Here is a 20,474-nt window from a genome sequence, read left to right as displayed (position 1 = left end):
TTACATGCAGTCAATCAATTTTCTTAGCATCCCAGTTATCACATATATGGTTAAAGTGGGTGTTGTCTTACCCGCCCCTAACTTCATACAGAAGTCATTCAAAACTAACACAAGGATATGTCCTGTCTACAGCTGTTGACCCTGAACTTTATCAAGGATACATTGCATGTCTTGTTCTGTGAAGCTGTTATCAACGGCTGTTGGGATACTCCCTATACATACCACGGTTGGTTCTCATGAGACAGTTTACAGGGAATGTGGCTTGTTCAGCCATTTTGTGTCTTTAATATCACAAAATAGCTAACAGCCATTTTGTCTTTTCTGATATTAACAGCATTGTGTATACACAATCTATTTCTACAAATTGTCTCTTCTAAACAGGATTCTAAGTCAATGAGATCTTTTGTCTCATCAGAACTATTCAAAAGTAATCTATGAGCACAAATGTAGTTACAGGGCCACCTACAATTTATATCATAGTCCAGTATCAGAAAATGCCCTTCAACAGTATTTAAGACCGAGGTAGATAGGTTCTTGATTAATAAGGGGATCTGGGGTTGTGGGAAGAAGGCAGGAGAATGGGCATGAGAAAAATATCAGCCATGATTGAATGGCGGAGCAGACTCGACAGGCCGAGTGGCCTAATTCTGCATCTAGGTCTTATGGTTGGACCAATGGGGTCATCAGGAGCCAAGTACCCCAGGAAGAAACAAAGTTGTGCATCGGTGGGTGTGTTCTTGCTCAGTAGCTCCTTGATAGCACTGTCGACGACACTTTCCATTGCTTTGCTGAAGATCAAGAATAGATTGATGGGGGCTTCCGGTTGCGGCTATGCAGAGCTAAGTCGCACGTTCAGTAGCTCCCGCTTGGAATGGACTTTTGGGCTCTTTTCGGGCCCCCAACGGCATTTTTTCGACATTTCTTGGTATGGGAAGAAGACTGCAACATTCCCCCGACAGTGTATGGCTTGGACCAGGAGCGGGCGACTAATTAAAAAAAAAAAAAAAAAAAAAAAGTGGTGGTGAAGCCAAAGAAAGTGCGAGGGAAGAAGAGCAAGGTGGCGGCGGGCGGGGACCAGGCAGCATGGATGCAGTGGGCGCAGGAGCATCGGAGGTTATCCAGCACTGCTTCAGGGAGCTCCAAGCGGATCTGCTGGAGCCGATGAAGGCTCCTACTGGTAAGCTGCTGGAGATCCAGACAGCCCAGGGTGTGGCGATCCGCGTGGTCCGACAAAAGATCTCTGATAATGTGGACGAGATCTTGGGCCTAGCGGTAAAGATGGAGGCGCATGAGGCACTCCGCAAGAAATGGCAGGAACGGTTTGAGGAGATGGAGAATCGGTCGAGGCGGAAGAATCTGAGGATCCTGGGCCTCCCGGAGGAGCTGGAGGGGTTGGATGTGTGGGGGCCTATGTGGTCACCATGTTAAACTGGCTGATGGGAGCGAGGTCCTTCCAGGGGCCCCTGGAGCTGGAAGGGGCCCGTAGAGGGCTGGCAAGGAGGCCCAAGGCTAACGAGCTGCCGCGGGCGGTGCTGGTGCGGTTTCATCGGTTCGCTGATCGGGAGTGCGTACTCAGGTGGGCCAAGAAAGAGAGGAGCAGCAGGTGGGAGAACGCAGAGGTTCGAATATATTGGGACTGGAGCGCGGAGGTGGCGAAGAGGAGGACCGGGTACAACCGGGCAAAGGCGGTGCTGCACAGGAAGGGGGTGAAGTTTGGCATGTTGCAGCCGGCGTGTCTGTGTGACCGACTAGAACCGGCACCATTATTTTGAGTCCCCGGAGGAGGCGTGGGCCTTTGTTCAGGCCGAGAACCTGGACACAAACTGAGGGTCAGGATGGGGGGTCGGGTGTGGGGATGGTCGGGGATTGTTGTTGTTGTGTTACATTTTGAGGGGGTTCTTTGTTGTTTATTTTTGGTTCGGTGGGTTGGGCACTGTTTTGGTTGGGTCTGTCAGGTGGGCTCTTGGAGGGGGGCAAGTAAACGGGGGTGGATGGCCGGTAGGGGGGACTGGGCCCCGCGGCGGGAGGGGGGGACTGGGCCCCGCGGCGGGAGGGGGGGACTGGGCCCCGCGGCGGGAGGGGGGGACTGGGCCCCGCGGCGGGAGGGGGGGACTGGGCCCCGCGGCGGGAGGGGGGGGACTGGGCCCCGCGGCGGGAGGGGGGGACTGGGCCCCGCGGCGGGGGAGGGGGGGACTGGGCCCCGCGGCGGGAGGGGGGGGACTGGGCCCCGCGGCGGGAGGGGGGGACTGGGCCCCGCGGCGGGAGGGGGGGGACTGGGCCCCGCGGCGGGAGGGGGGGACTGGGCCCCGCGGCGGGAGGGGGGGACTGGGCCCCGCGGCGGGAGGGGGGGGACTGGGCCCCGCGGCGGGAGGGGGGGGACTGGGCCCCGCGGCGGGAGGGGGGGACTGGGCCCCGCGGCGGGAGGGGGGGACTGGGCCCCGCGGCGGGAGGGGGGGACTGGGCCCCGCGGCGGGAGGGGGGGACTGGGCCCCGCGGCGGGAGGGGGGGACTGGGCCCCGCGGCGGGAGGGGGGGACTGGGCCCCGCGGCGGGAGGGGGGGACTGGGCCCCGCGGCGGGAGGGGGGGACTGGGCCCCGCGGCGGGAGGGGGGGACTGGGCCCCGCGGGGGGAGGGGGGGACTGGGACTGGGCCTGGGCCTGTAAAAGGAGCTGCGCCAGAGCAGGCGGGGCCGGGCAGGTGGAAAGTGCAGGCTTTTTCCCGTGCTTGGGTGGAAGGGGGAGGCGGAGAGCCTGCTGGTGTGTAATGGAGTGGGAGGGGAAGTCCCACAATCGGAGGAGTCGAAGGAGAGGCGGGAGCGGCCAGGGTCAGCAGGAATCAGCTGACTTGCGGGAGTCGAATGGGGGGAGCAATGCAGCTAGGAGGGGTCCTAGCTGGGTGGGGGGCATCTGGTTGCTGCTGGTATGGTCATGGGGTAGCTGGAGCGAGTAGAGGGGGATGGGATGGGGGTCTGCCGCCGTGGGGAACGCGTGGGGCGCGGGCACGTGGCTGGCCGAGGGGCTATGGCTAGTCGGCGGGGGAGGGGGGCGGGTAGCTCCCTGATCTGGCTGATAGCCTGGAACGTAAGGGGACTGAACGGGCCGGTTAAGCGGGCCTGGGTATTCGCGCACCTGAAGGGGCTGAAGACTGATGTGGTAATGCTCCAAGAGACACATCTGAAGGTGGCAGACCAGGTAAGATTGAGGAAGGGGTGGGTAGGCCAGGTGTTTCATTCGGGGCTGGATACCAAGACTCGGGGGGGGGGGGGGGGGGGGGGGCGATCTTGGTGGGAACTGTATTGGTCCGAGCCCCCATTGGAGGAGGGAGGGATGGGCCGCTTTCTGGAACAACTGAGGTTCCCGAAGGTGGAGGAGGGGCTGGTGGCGGGATTAGGGGCCCCGATTGGGCTGGAGAAGCTGGCCAAAGGGATAGGGAGCATGTAGGCAGGGAAGGCACCGGGGCCGTACGGTTTACCGGTCGAGTTCTATAAAGAATATATGGACCTGTTGGGCCCGTTGCTAGTTAGGACCTTCAATGAGGCAAGGGAGGGGGGCTTTTCCACCGACTATGTCCCAGGCACTGATCTCCTTGATCCTGAAGCGGGACAAGGATCCCCTGCAGTGTGGGTCTTACAGGCCGATTTTGTTGTTAAATGTAGATGCCAAGGGCATGGCGAAGGTCTTAGCCACGAGGATTGAGGATTGTGTGCCGCAGGTCATCCATGATGACCAGATTGGGTTCGTGAAGGGGAGACAGTTGAGCGCGAATGTGTGGAGGCTTTTGAACGTTATCATGATGCCGGCGAGGGAGGGGGAGGCGGAGGTAGTGGCGGTGATGGATGCTGAGAAAGCCTTCGATAGGGTAGAGTGGGGGGACTTGTGGGTGGTGCTGAAGAGGTTCAGGTTTGGGGAGGGGGTTTGTCAGGTGGGTTAGGCTGTTGTACGAGGTCCCGATGGCGAGTGTACCCACGAACAAGAGGTCTGAGTACTTTCGGTTGCATAGAGGAACAAGGCATGGGTGTCCCCTGTCCCCTCTGCTCTTCGCACTGGCGATTGAACCCCTGGCTATGGCACGGAGGGAGTCCAGGAACTGGAGGGGGCTGGTGCGGGGAGGGGTGGGTGGGGGGAGGAAGAGGGAGGGGGGGGGTAGGAAGAGGGGAGGGGAGTGGGGGGGGGAAAGAGAGGAGCATAGGGTGTCTCTCTATGCGGACGACTTGCGTATATGTGGCGGACCCGGTGGGGGGAATGCCGGAGGTAATGAGGATCCTCGGAGTTCGGGGATTTCTCGGGGTACAAACTCAACATGGGGAAGAGCGAGTTGTTCGTAGTTCACCCAGGGGACCAGGAGAGGAGGATTGGCGAGCTCCCACTAAAAAGGGCGGAGAGGAGTTTCAGGTATTTGGGATCCAGGTGGCCAGGAGCTGGGGGGGGCCCTGCATAGACTTAATTTCACGAAGCTGGTGGAGCAAATGGAGGAGGAGTTAACAGGTGGGACTCGTTGCCGCTGTCCCTGGCGGGTAGGGTGCAGTCAGTCAAGATGACGGTGCTTCCTGTTCCAGTGCCTCCCCATTCTTATCCCGAAGGCCTTCTTTAGGCGGGTCAACAGGAGCATAACGGGGTTTGTGTGGGCGCGAGGGACCCCGAGGGCGAGAAGGGTGTTCCTGGAGCGGAATAGGAATGGGGGGGGGGGGGCCCTCTCTGGGTACTACTGGGCCGCCAATGTGGCGATGGTGCGCAAGTGGGTGATGGAGGGGGAGGGGGCGGCATGGAAGAGGCTGGAGACGGCGTCTTGTGAGGGTACGAGTCTGGAGGCGCTTGCAACGGTGCCGCTCCCTCCAATGAGGTATACCACGAGCCCAGTGGTGGCGGTTACCCTCAAAATTTGGGAGCAATGGAGGCGGCACTGGGGAGAAGTGGAGGCCTCGGTGTGGACCCCGATACGGGGAATGACCGGTTTGTCCCAGGGAGAATAGATGGAGGATTTACGGGGTGGCACAGGGCAGGGATATGAAGGTTGGGGGACCTGTTTGTGGATGGGAAGTTCGCGAGCCTGGGTGAGCTGGAGGAGAAGTACGGGCTTCCCCCGGGGAACACTGTTAGGTATCTACAGGTAAGGGCGTTTGCCAGGCCGTAAGTGGTGGAATTCCCGCTGCTGCTGCCACGCACGGTACAGGACAGGGTGCTCTCGGGGGTGTGGGTTGGAGAGGGGAAGATTTTGGCAACATACCAGGTGATGCAGGAGGAGGAGGAGGCCTCAGTGGAGGAGCTGAAAGGTAATTGGGAGGAGGAGTTGGGAGAGGAGATTGAAGAGGGGACGTGGGCAGGTGCCCTAGGGAGTGTGAACTCTTCCTCATCGTGCACGAGGCTCAGCCTGATACAGTTTAAGGTGCTGCACAGGGCACACATCACCGGGACACGGATGAGATGGTTCTTTGGGGGTGAGGACAGGTGTGTTAGGTGATCGGGGAGCCCAGCAAACCACATGCATATGTTCTGGGCATGCCCAGCGTTGGAGGAATTTTGGAATGGCGTAGCGAGGACGGTGTCGAGGGTGGTAGGATCCAGGGTCAGACCGGGCCGGGGGCTCTCAATATTTGGGGTTGCAGAGGAGCCGGGAGTGCAGGAGGTGAAAGAGGCCGGTATTCTGGCCTTTGCGTCCCTGGTAGCCCAGCGAAGGATTCTTCTTCAGTGGAGGGATGTGAGGCCCCCAAGCGTGGAATCCTGGAACAACGATATGGCGGGGTTTATTATATTGGAGAGGGTGAAATCTGCCTTAAGGGGATCGTCGGAGCAAGGGTTTTTCAGGCGGTGGCAACCGTTCTTTGTCTACCGTTCTGCCAGGAAGTCTATGGTCAGCAGCAACTGTAGCCACCTAAAATGGCTGATTCCTGATTTATTTGGCCAAAACCCGATATAAAATGGCTAACCGAAAAGGCTGATGGGAAAAGCAGCCAACAGGACACAAACGGACAGCTGCAGACAGAATAGCGTATTCGGCTCTGGGGAAATCGGCCCAGATCGATATCTGCGACTATTAGCAGCACATCAACACAGACATTTGCAGTTTAATCGGCTATTCCCGGGAACAATTGCAACATATTAGCAATTGAATGCCGGGCCAGACCTCGGCGCCTGCAGTGGCCGAAACAAAGACAGGTGAACGACCACCCCCCCCGATCGAGGAATCGCCCCATTATTGGAGCATATTGAACCCAGTGATTGGGAACAAGTCCAATCACTTGGAACTCTGGGTCAAGGGCCGCCCCGAGGGGCGGGAAGCCCCTGGGCCATATCAATTGAGGGGCCAAGTTCAGATTGATCTCTCTCTCCCTCCTTCTCCTGCTCGCAAGCTTCGCAAGAACATCGACTAGAAATCGTAAGTTTGACTCCTAGCCATCGACCCGTATCAGCCTTTTGAATCCCACAGGCCAGATCCAATTCGATAAACCATTCGTTTACCTGACCTGGTGGGCCATCCCCAAAAGTAAGTATTGGCCAGTAGTGGTAGGTAGTGATATAGACAGTTGGATTATTGTATAAGTATTTATTGCTGTACATAATAAATGACTGTTGATTTCAATTTTACTAAGCGGTGTGCTGACTTATTAATCATTACTCGAGCGGGACTTCCGGGTGCGGCTATGCAGAGCGAGGTCGCATATTCGGTAGCTCTCGCTTGGAACGGACTTTTGGGCTCTTTCACAGGGCCCCCACGGTATTTGTTTGACATTTCCCGGTGTGGCAAGAAGACTGCAGCATTCCCCTGACAGTGTCCCCCAGGAATGTTATGTCTTTTGGCTACCAGACCCGGCAGAAACAGTAAAAGATTTGGCTTTGGCTGCAGGTTTAGACAAGGGCCTCTTCCAGCATGCAGGCGGGGGAAGGGCAAGCTTAAAGCTGCAAATTGACTTGACTCAATCAAAGATGAATTCTAGCAGCAGAGGGAACAACTGTGAAAGGATCTACCAAGGCCATTGAAGAGGCGGGGACGAGGCTTCCGGTGGCGGCCATGGAGGAGTAGGTCGTGCATTCGGCAGCTCCTGTCTAGAACTGACTCTCTGACCTTTTTCAGGAGTTTCCATAGACTTTTTAAATGGACCAGAAGTGTAACGGCCAAAGGAGCGGCACTGGAGCAACGGGGAAAGAAAACAAAATGGCGGCGGCTAGGGACAAAGGGGAGCTGCAGGAGTTCATCAAGCGCTGCTTCGAGGAGCAGCGCGAGGAGATGCGCAAAGAGATGTTGGCGCCTATGCTTTCGGCAATTGAAGGACTCTGGATCACCCAGAAGGTCCACGAAGCTAAGATCCAGGAGGTACAGAAAAGAGTCAGTCAGAACGAGGACGAGCTCGTGGGCCTGGCGGTGAGAGTGGAGCAGAACGAGGCGCTACACGAGGTGGGCGGGAAGACTCGAAGACCTGGAGAACAGGTCGAGGAGAAAGAATCTGCGAATCCTGGGTCTCCCTGAAGGAGCAGAGGGGGCTGATGCCGGGGTATACGCGAGCACGATGCTCGAGGCGATGATGGGCACGAGGCTCCTTCAAGGCCGGCTGGAGTTGGACGGGGTACATCGGGTGCTGGCGAAGAAGCCCCAGGCAAATGAGCCGCCAAGGGCCATGGTGGTGAGGTTCCACCGGTTCACGGACAGAGAGCGGGTCCTGAGATGGGCCAAGAAGGAGCGGAGCAGTAAGTGGGACAATGCAGAGATCCGAATATACACGGACTGGAGCACGGAGGTTGCAAAGCGGAGAGCGGGTTTCAACCGGGCCAAAGCGGCGTTGTACCGGAAAGAAGTGAAATTCTGAATGCTGCAGCCAGCACGGCTGTGGGTCACATACAAGGGCCAAGACTATTACTTTGAAACGCCTGAAGAGGCGTGGACCTTTGTACAAGCCTAAAGTTGGATTCTAACTGCGGGTTTGTGAGGGTAGGGGGATGTTTGAGGTTTGATGTGTGATGGTTGTTGTATATAGGGGGTCAATCACGTGCAGGAAATGTTACATAGGCTGGGGGAGAGAGACCAGGCCGCGACAGGAGCTGCGCCAGAGGGGGCGGAGCGGGCTTTGGAAAGCGCGGGGGAAGAAAGGCGGGAAGGGGAACGAAGGAATGCATATGGATTGGGAGACTCTCACGCGGGGTGGTCAATGGGACAGCGGGGGAAGCCGGGGTCAGCTGACTTACGGGAGTGACATGGGGGGGGGGGGGGGGGAGAGCAAAAAAGCTAGACGGGTCTAGCGGGGGGAGGGGGGGGGGGGGAAAAGGGTTACTGCTGCACTGGCCGAAAGGGAATGGGACACAGAAGAGGTGGTCGGGACGGGGATCCCCCCTCTGGGGGTCTGGAGGGTGAGGGAGGCGTGGACACGGGACTGGCCCAGGAGATGGCTAGTCGGCGGGTCGTGGGGGGGAGGGGTGAGAGCCCCTCCAATCCGGCTGATAACGTGGAATGTGAGGGGCCTGAATAGGCCGGTGAAGAGGGCTCGGGTGTTCGCGCACTTAAAGGGACTGAAGGCGGACGTGGCCATGCTCCAAGATGCGCACCTGAAGGTGGCGGACCAGGTCAGGCTAAGAAAGAGATGGGTAGGACAGGTATTCCACTCGGGACTGGACGCGAAGAATAGAGGGGTGGCAATATTGGTGGGAAAGCGGGTGTCATTTGAGGCCAAGACTATTGTAGTGGACAATGGAGGGCGATATGTAATGGTGAGCGGTAGGCTGCAAGGGATGTGGGTGGTGTTGGTAAACGTATACGCCCCGAACTGGGATGATGCAGGATTCATGAAGCGCATGTTGGGGCGCATTCCGGACCTGGAGATAGGAGGCCTGATAATGGGAGGGGACTTTAATACAGTGTTGAATCCAGCACTAGACCGCTCCAAATCAAGGACTGGAAAGAGGCCGGTGGCGGCCAAGGTACTTAGGGGGTTTATGGATCAGATGGGTGGAGTGGACCCATGGCGGTTTGCAAGGCCGCAGGCCAGGGAATTTTCTTTCTTCTCCCATGTACACAAAGCCTACTCCCGGATAGATTTCTTTGTTCTGGGTAGGGCGCTCATCCCGAGTATGACTGAGGGGACTGAGTATTCGGCTATAGCCGTTTCGGACCATGCCCCACACTGGGTGGAACTGGAGCTGGGAGAGGAGAGGGACCAACGCCCGTTGTGGTGGCTGGATGTGGGACTGCTGGCGGACGAGGTGGTGTGTGGGAAGGTGGGGGGGGGGGGGAGGGTGTATCGAAAGGTACTTGGAGGCCAACGACAACGGGGAGGTGGGGGTGGTATGGGAGGCGTTGAAGGCAGTGATCAGGGGAGAGCTAATTTCCATTAGGGCTCCTAGGGAGAAGACAGAGGGTATGGAAAGGGAGAGGTTAGTGGGGGAGATTTTGAGAGTGGACAGGAGATACGCAGAGGCCCCGGAGGAAAGATAACTTGGGGAAAGACGACGGCTCCAGACGGAGTTTGACCTGTTGTCCACAGGGAAGGCGGAGGCACAGTGGAGGAAAGCGCAGGGGGCGACCTAAGAGTATGGGGAAAAGGCTAGTCGGATGCTGGCACACCAGCTCCGTAAGAGGATGGCAGCGAGGGAAATAGGGGGAGTCAAAGATGGAAGGGGAGCCACGGTTCGGAGTGCGACGAAAATAAACGAGGTATTCAAGGCCTTTTATGAAGAGCTGTACAGATCCCAGCCCCCAGCGGGGGAAGAGGCGATGAGGCGATTGCTAGATCAGCTGAGATTCCCGAGGGTGGAGGAGCAAGTGGTGGCTGGTTTGGGGGCACCAATTGGGTTGGAGGAGCTGAGCAAGGGTTTGGGGAGCATGCAGGTGGGGAAGGCCCCGGGACCGGACGGATTCCCGGTGGAGTTCTACAGGAAGTACGCGGACCTGTTGGCCCCGCTACTGGTGAGGACCTTTAATGAGGCAAGAGAGGAGGGGACCCTGCCCCCGACCATGTCGGAAGCGACAATTTCTTTGATCCTAAAGCGGGACAAGGACCCACTGCAATGTGGATCGTACAGGCCGATCTCGCTCCTCAATGTGGATGCAAAGTTGCTGGCAAAAGTGCTGGCCACGAGGATCGAGGACTGTGTCCTGGGGGTAATCCACGAGGACCAGACGGGATTTGTAAAGGGCAGGCCATTAAACACCAATGTGCGGCGGCTCTTAAACGTGATAATGATGCCATCGGAGGAGGGAAAGGCGGCGATAGTGGTAGCTATGGACGCGGAGAAGGCCTTTGACCGAGTAGAGTGGGAGTACCTCTGGGAGGTGCTGCGCAGGTTCGGGATAGGGTTTATCAATTAGGTTAAGCTCCTTTACAGAGCCCCGATGGCAAGTGTAGTGACGAACCGGCGGAGGTCGGAGTACTTTCGACTGTACCGAGGGACGAGGCAGGGGTGCCCCCTGTCCCCCCTTTTGTTCGCATTGGCGATCGAACCATTGGCCATGTCATTGAGGGAGTCTAATAAATGGAAGGGGGTGGTCCGAGGGGGAGAATAGCATCGGGTGTCGCTATATGCGGATGACCTGTTGCTGTACATGGCGGATCCAATGGAGGGGATGGTGGAGGTCATGCAGACTCTAAGGGAGTTTGGGGAGTTTTCGGGCTATAAGCTCAATGTAGGGAAGAGTGAGCTCTTTGTATTACAGGTGGGGGAACCAAGAAATAGGGATAGGGGACCTACCGCTGAGGAGGGTGGAGGGGAGCTTTCGGTATCTGGTGATCCAGATAGCCAGGAGTTGGGGGACCCTACATTAACTGAATCTGACGAGGTTGGTGGAGCAAATGGAGGAGGATTTCAAAAGATGGGACATGTTACCGCTCTCTCTGGCGGGTAGAGTGCAGTCGGTCAAAATGGTGGTCCTTCCGAGGTTTCTGTTTGTGTTTCAGTGCCTTCCCATCGTGATCACTAAGGCCTTTTTTAAGAGAGTAGGCAAGAGTATTATGGGGTTTGTGTGGGCGAATAAGACCCCAAGAGTAAGGAGAGGGTTCCTGGAACGCAGTAGGGACCGAGGAGGGTTGGCGCTGCCAAACCTGGGGAGCTAGTACTGGGCAGCAAATGTGGCGATGATCCGCAAGTGGGTTATGGAGGGAGAGGGGGCGGCATGGAAGAGGATGGAGATGGCGTCCTGTAAAAGAACGAGCCTGGGGGCGTTGGTGATGGCACCACTGCCGCTCTCGCCGACAAAGTATACCACGAGCCCGGTGGTGGCCGCAACGCTAAGGATCTGGGGCCAGTGGAGACGGCACCGGGGTGCAATGGGAGCATCGGTGTGGTCCCCGATCAGGGGTAACCACCGGTTTGTCCCGGCGAAGATGGACGGGGGGGTTCCAGAGCTGGCATCGGGCGGGGATTGGAAGAACGGGGGACCTGTTCATCGACGGGACGTTTGCGAGCCTAGGGGCACTGGAGGAGAAGTTTGTGTTACCCCCGGGAAATGCCTTTAGATATATGCAGGTGAGGGCTTTTGTGAGGCGACAGGTGAGGGAATTCCCGTTGCTCCCGACACAAGAAGTTCAAGATAGGGTGATCTCGGGTGTATGGGTCGGGGAGGGCAAGGTGTCGGAAATACACCAGGAGTTGAAAGAAGAGGGGGAAGCGCTGGTAGAAGAGTTGAAGGGTAAATGGGAGGAGGAGCTGGGGGAGGAGATCGAGGAAGGTCTGTGGGCTGATGCCCTAGGTAGGGTTAATTCCTCCTCCTCGTGTGCCAGGCTCAGCCTGATACAATTTAAGGTGGTCCACAGAGCGCACTTGACGGGGGCGAGGTTGACCAGGTTCTTTGGGGTAGAGGACAGATGTGGAAGGTGCTCAGGGAGCCCGGCGAACCATGTCCATATGTCTTGGTCATGCCCGGCACTGGAGGGTTTCTGGAGAGGAGTGGCGGAGCAATATCTCAGGTGGTGAAAGTCCGGGTCAAGCCAAGCTGGGGGCTAGCAATATTTGGAGTAGTGGACAAACCGGGAGTGCAGGAGGCGAAAGAGGCCGGCATTCTGGCCTTTGCGTCCCTAGTAGCCCGGCGCAGGATCTTGCTAATGTGGAAGGAGGCGAAGCCCCCCAGCCTGGAGGCCTGGATAAATGATATGGCTGGGTTCATAAAGTTGGAGAAGATTGAGTTCGCCTGAGAGGGTCTGAACAGGGGTTTTACAGGCGGTGGCAACCGTTCCTAGACTATCTCGCGGAGTGTTAGAGGAAGGTCGGTCAGCAGCAGCAGCAACCTTTTGGGGGGGGGGGGGGAAGGGGGGAGACGTCCTGGGAGAGGGGGGACTGCCTGGGAGGGTGGATGAGCAAGAGATAACATGAAGGGTTGGGGAAACTGGCACGTACGGGTGAGGGCCAGTGTACAAAGCTGTGTAAATGTATCATTTTGCCATGTATATATCTTTGCGCGATTTCTCTTTTGTTACGGGGTGCGTTATTGTTTGTAGGGAGAAAAATTGTGTGAAAAAACTTAAATAAAAAAAAAAAAATCATTACTCGAGCTTGGACCATGTAGCGGTATCCGAAAGATACCTGGCGACTCGTGAGCAAAGCTGACATAATCAGAGCTAATAAAACTAAGACTAATAAGAGCAACACAACCCGGTGGGGAGGGGGGCGGGGATGGGTTCTATTTTATTTTTGTTTGTCTATACTGGGGGATCTGAGGGGGTGTATATATTTGTTATGTTTGCCATGTGTTTCGGCGGGTGATAATTTATTATTTATGTATAGGGGGGGAGGGGGGCACTGGGTTGTTTTGTTTTTATTCAATTCTATTGGGTTCCTTTTACATTTAGTTGTTGATATTTTGTGAAAACTTTAATAAAAAATTATTTTTTTAAAGAATAGATTGATGGGTGTCATTGGCAGGATTGGATTTGTCTTGTTTGCCCTGTGTCTTGTATGCAAGGCCTACTGGCCAATTTTCCACATTGCTGAGTAAGATGCAATTGGAGCTGTTACTAGAACAGCTGGGTTAGGGATGCAGCTAGTTCTGGTTACCAAGACTACAACTGGGATGTTGTCAGGGTCCATAGCCTTTTTAGATTCCAGTGGCTTCTGCTGTTTCCTTGTTATCAGCAGAGTGAATTGAATTGGCTGAAGACTGGCACCTATGCTGAAGATCTCGGGAGGAGGGCGAGATGGTTCATCTTAGCAATTCTGGCTGATATTGCACCTGCTTCAGCCTTATCTCGTGCACTGAAGTGTAGGGCTTCCCCCATCATTGATGGGATATTTGTGGAGCTGCCACCTCAGTTACTTGAAATGAAAATCGCTTATTGTCACGAGTAGGCTTCAATGAAGTTACTGTGAAAAGCCCCTAGTCGCCACATTCCGGCACCTGTTCGGGGAGGCTGGTATGGGAATTGAACCGTACTGCTGGCCTGCCTTGGTCTGCTTTAAAAGCCAGTGATTTAGCCCAGTGAGCTAAACCAGCCCCTCAAATTATTGTTTAATTGTCCACCGCTATTCATGACTGGATATGGCAGGACAGTCGAGCTTTGATCTGAACTGTCGATTGTAGGATTACTTGCTCTTTGGCATGCATATAATCTTGGATTGTAGCTTCCCCAGATTAATTTTCCCTTTAAATATTTATCCTTATCCAATTCTGTTTTAAATGCGGCTTCTACCACACTTTTGGGCAGTGCATTCTCGATCACCTTAGCTCGCAGTGTAGAAAAATGTTTCCTCATCTATTCTTGTCTGCATCTTTTCAGTCACTGACCTTTTGTGTTATTTTGCATGATTTTGAACATCCGCGGAAATACGCCGGCCGGTCCGTGCACGCGTGAGTTCACGCCAGCTGTTCCTCACATGTGCGAACTCGCGCCGTCCCTTCGGTGCTGGCTGGAGCAGCGCCAACCCCTCCTGCGTCCACCTAGCCCCCGAAAGTTCGGAGAATTCCTTCCTTTCGGGAGCTGTTGATGCTGGTTTCCTGCCGGCGTGGGGACTTTTTGGCCAGGATACCCAGAAGGGAGAATCCTGGCCAATGTCTTGACGATATAACCTCTTTGTTCAATTCCAGTTATTCATCCCTTCTTAATAAAATATTTTGGGTTGTTTTCCTAACTGAAATGGGCAGTATTGTATCTTTTCCCCCACATTTTATTTAAATTTTAAGTGTTCCTGTTTTTTAAAATCTTGTATCAAGCCACATAATGTTATGGGACAGTGAGGATGTCCTGTATGGATGTTTTGGATTTTTCCATGTGTCTGGATGTGTTGCATGCACATATATTTTGATACCAGTGCAAATTTTAGTTTTTATTCTGTAATCCAGAAAGATCAAATTCAAACCAATTTGAAATTAGACTTGGGGCTCCTCCAAGTTTCTTGTTACCATGTATCCAAAAATGATCCAATTAAATCATTCTTATCAGTTTATATTCTGAACCAATATTATCAATTTCATTGTTAATTTGCAGTTATTCTCATTCTGTTTTGTCACAGGATTTCATCAGATGATTTATTTACTGTAATCCAATCGTCCTTTGATAATGTTGCTACACCATGGTTTGGTCTCGTTATTTGTTTGTGGGGTAAGGAATTTGTCAGTGGTAATCACTTGCTATTATGGAATATCTCTAGCGATAATATTTGCACCATTAATTACTTGCAAATGAAATCTCCAGTTTATGGTTCTGCTCAACTAGTGGTAATTTAAGAGAGCCAGTGGATGAGGTGAACCAGTTAAATTGCTCGCTGAGTTGGCAGGCCAAATGGCCTTATTCTATGATCCTCCTGTGACGGCCAATCAATTCACTCTGGGTGACTCGAGGTATATTGATCAGTCTAACCAGTGAAATACAAGTCCATATTGAGGTCTTCAGTTAAAACTGGGTAATAAGAATACTGATCATGTATATCTTGAAGTGAAACACCAGTTAAAACTGGGAAATATGAACACCGATCCAAACTTTGTTTTTCCTAAAGGAATGACTTGAATTATATGATTCATACTTTATTCGACTGATAAAATGAACATGATGTATCTAAAATACTAGTAAGAAGTCTTACAACACCAGGTTAAAGTCCAACAGGTTTGTTTCTAATCACTAGCTTTCGGAACACTGCGCCTTCCTCAGGTGAAGGAACATTCGCCGGAGGAAGGAGCAGTGCTCCGAAAGCTAGTGATTCGAAACAAACCTGTTGGACTTTAACCTGGTGTTGTAAGACTGCGTACTGTGCTCACCCCAGTCCAACGCCGGCATCTCCACATCACATCTAAAATTACTAGAGTCTTCAAAACAATTATTTTTGCACTGGGCACTATGGCAAATAATGTAAAGACTTAAAATTCTTCTGCATTATTTTTAATTTAAACAAAATAAACGTGTGTATGCAGGACCAGAGAATCCGGCTGCCAGCAAATGGTCGGAGAATTCCAGCTCATAGTCTGGATTTCTAATAATATAATTTGAATTAGCTGATCAGGATGGTCTTTGGACTAAACTGCGTGAGTGAATTCAAGCAATGATGTCAGCAGCAGGGCGACCTAGGATAAATCATTGAAAACTGTGAATATTGGGAATTCTCAGCAAGCTTGTCAGCATCTTGAGAAATGTGGGTCATACCCCAAATATTCGATGTTTCCTTAGTAGAGTAAGGGGAAGTTTGGAAAGTACATATTTCTGGGCAAGACCAGGATTGAACTCCACTGTGATGTCCTCTTTACCTCCAAATAATCTTCTAGCAGTTACTGCTTGGATTCCGCATGCCTGGTTGGACAGACAAAGATGTACAAGGGGAATGGTACCCCACCTTGGATTCAGCATGCCTGCTTGGATTCAGCATGCCTGCTTGGATTCAGCATGCCTGCTTGGATTCAGCATGCCTGCTTGGATTCAGCATGCCTGCTTGGATTCAGCATGCCTGCTTGGACAGTTAAAGATTGTACAAGGGGAATGATACCCCAGCATGAATCCCTGCTTCCAGGGAATTGAGGCGAATAAAAGAATAGGGTTGAGGAAGAAAACTGTGAACCTACAAAAACTGTGTTGAAGATATAGAATATGGGGGGGGGGAGAGAGAAAGAGATGCTATTTGAACCCACGTTAGCCATCAGCATAAATATATAGAATATGGGGGGGGGGCGGGGGGGGGAGAGAAAGAGATGCTATTTGAACCCACGTTAGCCATCAGCATAAATGGCAATGCGGACCTAAAATCTCACAAGAATCTGGAAACCAGATTCTCACCGAAGAGATCTCGTTTCTTGACTTTCCACGACTCGTGACGTAACGAGATTCAATAAATTTAATTGCATTTAATGTCATTATAGGGTTTCCCGCAATACGGTTCCCTCCACACTGAATATTCATACCTCACTGACAGGACAGGCCTTCAAAAACCTAAAGCAGTTTGAGGGGAACCCCCAGGGGCGCCAAGCTAAATAAAGCCCCTAGGGGTAGAGGGACCTTGCAGTGCCAGGATGGCAGTGCTGCTGCGGGGCCTCTTGGAAGGGTTTTGGGGGGGTGGGGGGAAGGAGGAGAGGCGGAGGAGATGTTGGGCCCCGGGCCCCTGATGCATCTGTGGGTCCGATCTACCACAGATCGGAGCGCCCTTTAACGATGGTGCCCTGATATCTGTGGAATTGGCATTGCCGGCTCTATCGGTCCCGCCAAAGTGCACTATAAAGTCTGGCGAGAAACCTGCACACTGCTTTTCTCACCTCAGACAGAATCTGCTCTATAGTTTTAATTTGGCCATTCTGCTCTTGTTGTGATCAAATTGGAAGAGGACAAGTCTTGCAAGGTCAATTGTACTGAATAAAAGTATGCATTGTCTTCAGGAACAATATTTGTGGAAATGTGGAAAAGAGTAAATGCAAAACTGGTTTACGAATGGGATGTTGAAAACTTTGAAAATGATGAGCCAGCCAGACCTGAGTTTTATGGAACAAGTGTCAAAAAGGTACATATTTTTGCTGTTTCTTATAAATTCTTAATCCGATTAATTGCTAGAGTATTAATTGTTCAAGTATTAGTACATTCTGTAACTAACTTTCAATGAAGTGGAGAAATATAATTTGGGGGCAGAGATTTGGATTTTATTCACCATTTAAAAGAACCATTGTTTGTTTGGATTTCAGTAGATCTGTTAATCCCAGTTAGAGGATAGGTAGAATATAATAAATTTATGATCATGTTTCTAATTAAATTGGGCCTATAGATTCTTCATTACAGATGCTTTCCAACACCGATGGAGATACATTATGAATATGGGAAAGTGGAATTTTAAGCTTACATTAATTTGTGCTTTTTCATAATTAATACCTTCCAGAAACACACAGTTTAACAATACTGCTGATTTCTCTGAGCTATGCTCACCTTGTGCGTAGTTTCCTAATCAAAAGTACAAAATTGGTAAATTTACCCCCCTATGTAAAACTTCCCAGAAGTGGAAATGGTCCATAAAAACGGAGGATTTCCTTTAGGATACAGAAGAATTCCACAATCTATTATGTAGGTAAACTGCAATCACATCACTTAATTTATTATCAAGATAAACTGGGTTAGGATGTTACTTGACCAAGGCTATGACTCTCAACCATGGTTATTTCATCTGTGAAAAGTCTGCAAGATGGAACCTGGTCCAACTGTAATCAATCATTTAAATTTGGCTGAAAATAAAATTAAACCAAAGGGAAGTTGGAAGTTTTGGGATTCATCTGCCTTGCCTTAATGATTTGACCCTACAAAGATGTGCAGAATGCATGGTGAGGCAATATATGGCTTCAGATTAAGCCACTTGTGTTTGCAGTAGAAAGTCATTGATCTCCCACAGCACTGCAATATAATTAAAATGGAGACCATGATCAAAATGGTTCTGTTGTGTTGGTCTGAAGAGGTTCATGTACCTGATTTATAGAATTCCCAAACCTGTCTTGTATACCCAGCAGCAGTCTGGCTATTCTACCTGATATGGACAGGTGAAATATGTTAAAAACACTAAAAGCCACTTTGAAATCTTGCAGTGTTAGCCCCCAGCGCACCATGCGTCCTAAATCAACTTGGCAGAATTTGAGGTTGCCCCACCTGACTAGAAGGCAACTTATCTAATGGCCACATCTGTACTTAAGTGGGACATGTACAATCTGTATGCATTAAGGGGCTTTTCTCCTATTAACTGAGTCATTTAATGGGTGACTCCACTAGCCTAGTAAGAGGAAATTCTGTAACCTATAGGGTCTGTTTTAATCCTCCTCTCAGAAGTCGCTCAATTGAGCAGGAAACTAAGGGCATCATTCTAAATCTATTTGCATGAATACTGGATTTTATGAAATTGGCACTTATTGCTTACTGACCTAGACATTATTCAGCGCTGCTAACTGGCATGGAAAACCTGCTTGAATACAGCAATACAATTTCTCGCGTTGAAATATGCAATCCACTGCAGCCCTCTGTCAAATCCAACCTGACACCGCACTGAAGGAGAGCATTTAAGCGAGGAGTTGAAAATATTAAGAGGCAGTTCCCTGTAAAGGGCTGGCTGGCTTTTTGTCGTAGTGGGGGGGGGGGGGGGGGCAGGGGAGCTGAGCTGATTGGCAAGCCGCAGCGAATGCATTCCTCCCAAATGCTTTGATTGGTTTCCTTAGCAACACAGGCCCGCGCAGAGGCCCCCTCCCCCTCATCCCACCCAACACACTATACAGCGCATGCGTGTCATGTGATCCTTCGCGTGGTCCTGCACCGAGGTGCAGATTGGGATTAAAAAATGACAGAGGGTCGTCTACAGTACACAATCACATGTGTAGATCATCTACATCATCGAAGGCCTGTCCAGCATTGTAAATTGAGTGGTGTGATATGAAGGAATTTTAAAATGTTTGGTAGTTGCCTTTGGTTCTACTGTGCTCTCTGGGAATCCAGATTCCATCCTTAATAATTAAAAAACACAAGATGGGTAATTTAAACCCTGCTGCATTGTTTTCTGTACAGTATTATAGAATTTTTCATTATTGGATTTACTAAATGTTTGAAACTTAATTTGAAAACACCCACTCATGATTGTTTATCCATGTAACAGCGTTAGATTTGCATTTTCCATTCGTGTTTTAGATTTCTACTTCAGATTGGTGGACATTTTTTCTTTGAAATGAAAATACCGATTTTTACTGCCAAAATACTGATTTTTGGTACCTGGAATACTGATTTCTGTTGGGAAAGGTTGGCAGCTCTGATTATTCATTGATTTTTAAAAAACAAAGCTTAACGATCTTTTATTTCAGCTTTACGTATTGCTAATAAAGATGTTAAAAATGTTTTCAGCATGCAACAGTGAGTACAAAGCCATGTAACTGTAGTGTAGACAATAAGATGGCTTCTTATCTGTAATCCTCATTCTAATCTTTAAATTGAAGGTTCTCTTCACAACAACACCTTGCTGAAATAATGCTGTCATAGTGCACCTGACCTTCCAATCTGAAAAAGTGGCCATTGCCTTGATGTGTTAATTTTTGGAGACCTTCCATTTAAGAAATTCAGGGGGGAAAAAAGCACTGCTTGTACTTGCTTTTCCTAGGAGCATGGGTAGTATTACAATGTGTGGCATGGTATACATCAAAATTAACCTGACTTTTCTTTTTAGGATCATCTAAGCAACAATGATTTTTTTAAAAATGTGGTGAAATGACCATGTTTGTCCTCATGAGTAGTGGAAACTGACCTAATTCCTCTCTGGAGAGGAATGAAACAAGGTTGCTTCCTTATCCACCAATTTATGGTATCTGTGAGGGCCAATCGAGGAACCAAATTTTTTTTTGTGTACGTTACTTTCTCTTTCCCCCCCCCCCCCCCCCCCCCCCCCCCCCCCCCCCCCCCCCCCCCCCCCCCCCCCCCCCCCCCCCCCCCCCCTCTCCCCCCCCCATTCTACCCCGGCAATATTGTATTGACATATCCACCTGAGAATCTATTGTTCTACTTACAGCTTTGAATATTGTGCTAATCATAGTGGGCCTGATGCACAGAATCAGGATTATAGTTTTGTACTGCTTAGAGGATTTCTGTAATCAACAGATGCTGCCAACGAAGGTGGAATGGTCTTTCTCCAAATTCTGTCGCTGTTTACAACATCGTGTAAAATGAAAGGGTAACTTGGCCTTTTGTGCAATAACGGACCAACATGGGATGGATTTATGGTGTTGGGTGGAAAGGCTTTCAAAAGTCACTGTCAAAAAGTCAACATAGCTCTTTTTGCACGAGAACCTGGAGTCATGAACGATGAACCTGGTGCATGCAATTGGAATACAAAGTAAGGTGGCTGTCCCTTTTTATAGGTCCCTCCAACACACAGAAGGCAAATGTTCATCAGTAATGAAGTCACGGCTATAAATGGATTTATAGAATATAATACCTTCCCTTCAATATTCATTTGGTACCCATGTTTGTTATATATACCTGTTACCCAGGGGGAGTTTCAGTGGCGGCCATGGAGTGAGTAGTCGCAGGGCAGCTTCCGGCTCAAAGGCATTGGTTTGAGCTGATATTACCCCAAAGTGGGGTA

General features: G+C 51.4%; 1 protein-coding gene across 1 annotated transcript in view; it reads left to right on the top strand.

Annotated features, from left to right (window-relative positions):
- LOC140406322 (anoctamin-5-like) overlaps positions 1-16,883 on the top strand; it is a gene marked incomplete at its 3' end in the record, with an annotated part of 79,220 nt that extends 62,337 nt beyond the window's left edge. The window contains exons 8-9 of the mRNA XM_072494439.1: positions 14,421-14,509; positions 16,762-16,883. Coding sequence (XP_072350540.1) covers positions 14,421-14,509; positions 16,762-16,883 — 211 coding nt within the window. The remainder of the gene's footprint in view (positions 1-14,420; positions 14,510-16,761) is intronic.
- Positions 16,884-20,474: the final 3,591 nt, after the last annotated feature.

The sequence above is a fragment of the Scyliorhinus torazame genome, unplaced genomic scaffold (genome assembly GCF_047496885.1).
Source record: "Scyliorhinus torazame isolate Kashiwa2021f unplaced genomic scaffold, sScyTor2.1 scaffold_475, whole genome shotgun sequence".
NCBI lineage: Eukaryota > Metazoa > Chordata > Chondrichthyes > Carcharhiniformes > Scyliorhinidae > Scyliorhinus > Scyliorhinus torazame.
Note: the sequence above shows the minus strand (reverse complement) of the source record. Positions and strands in the feature narration are given on the sequence as shown.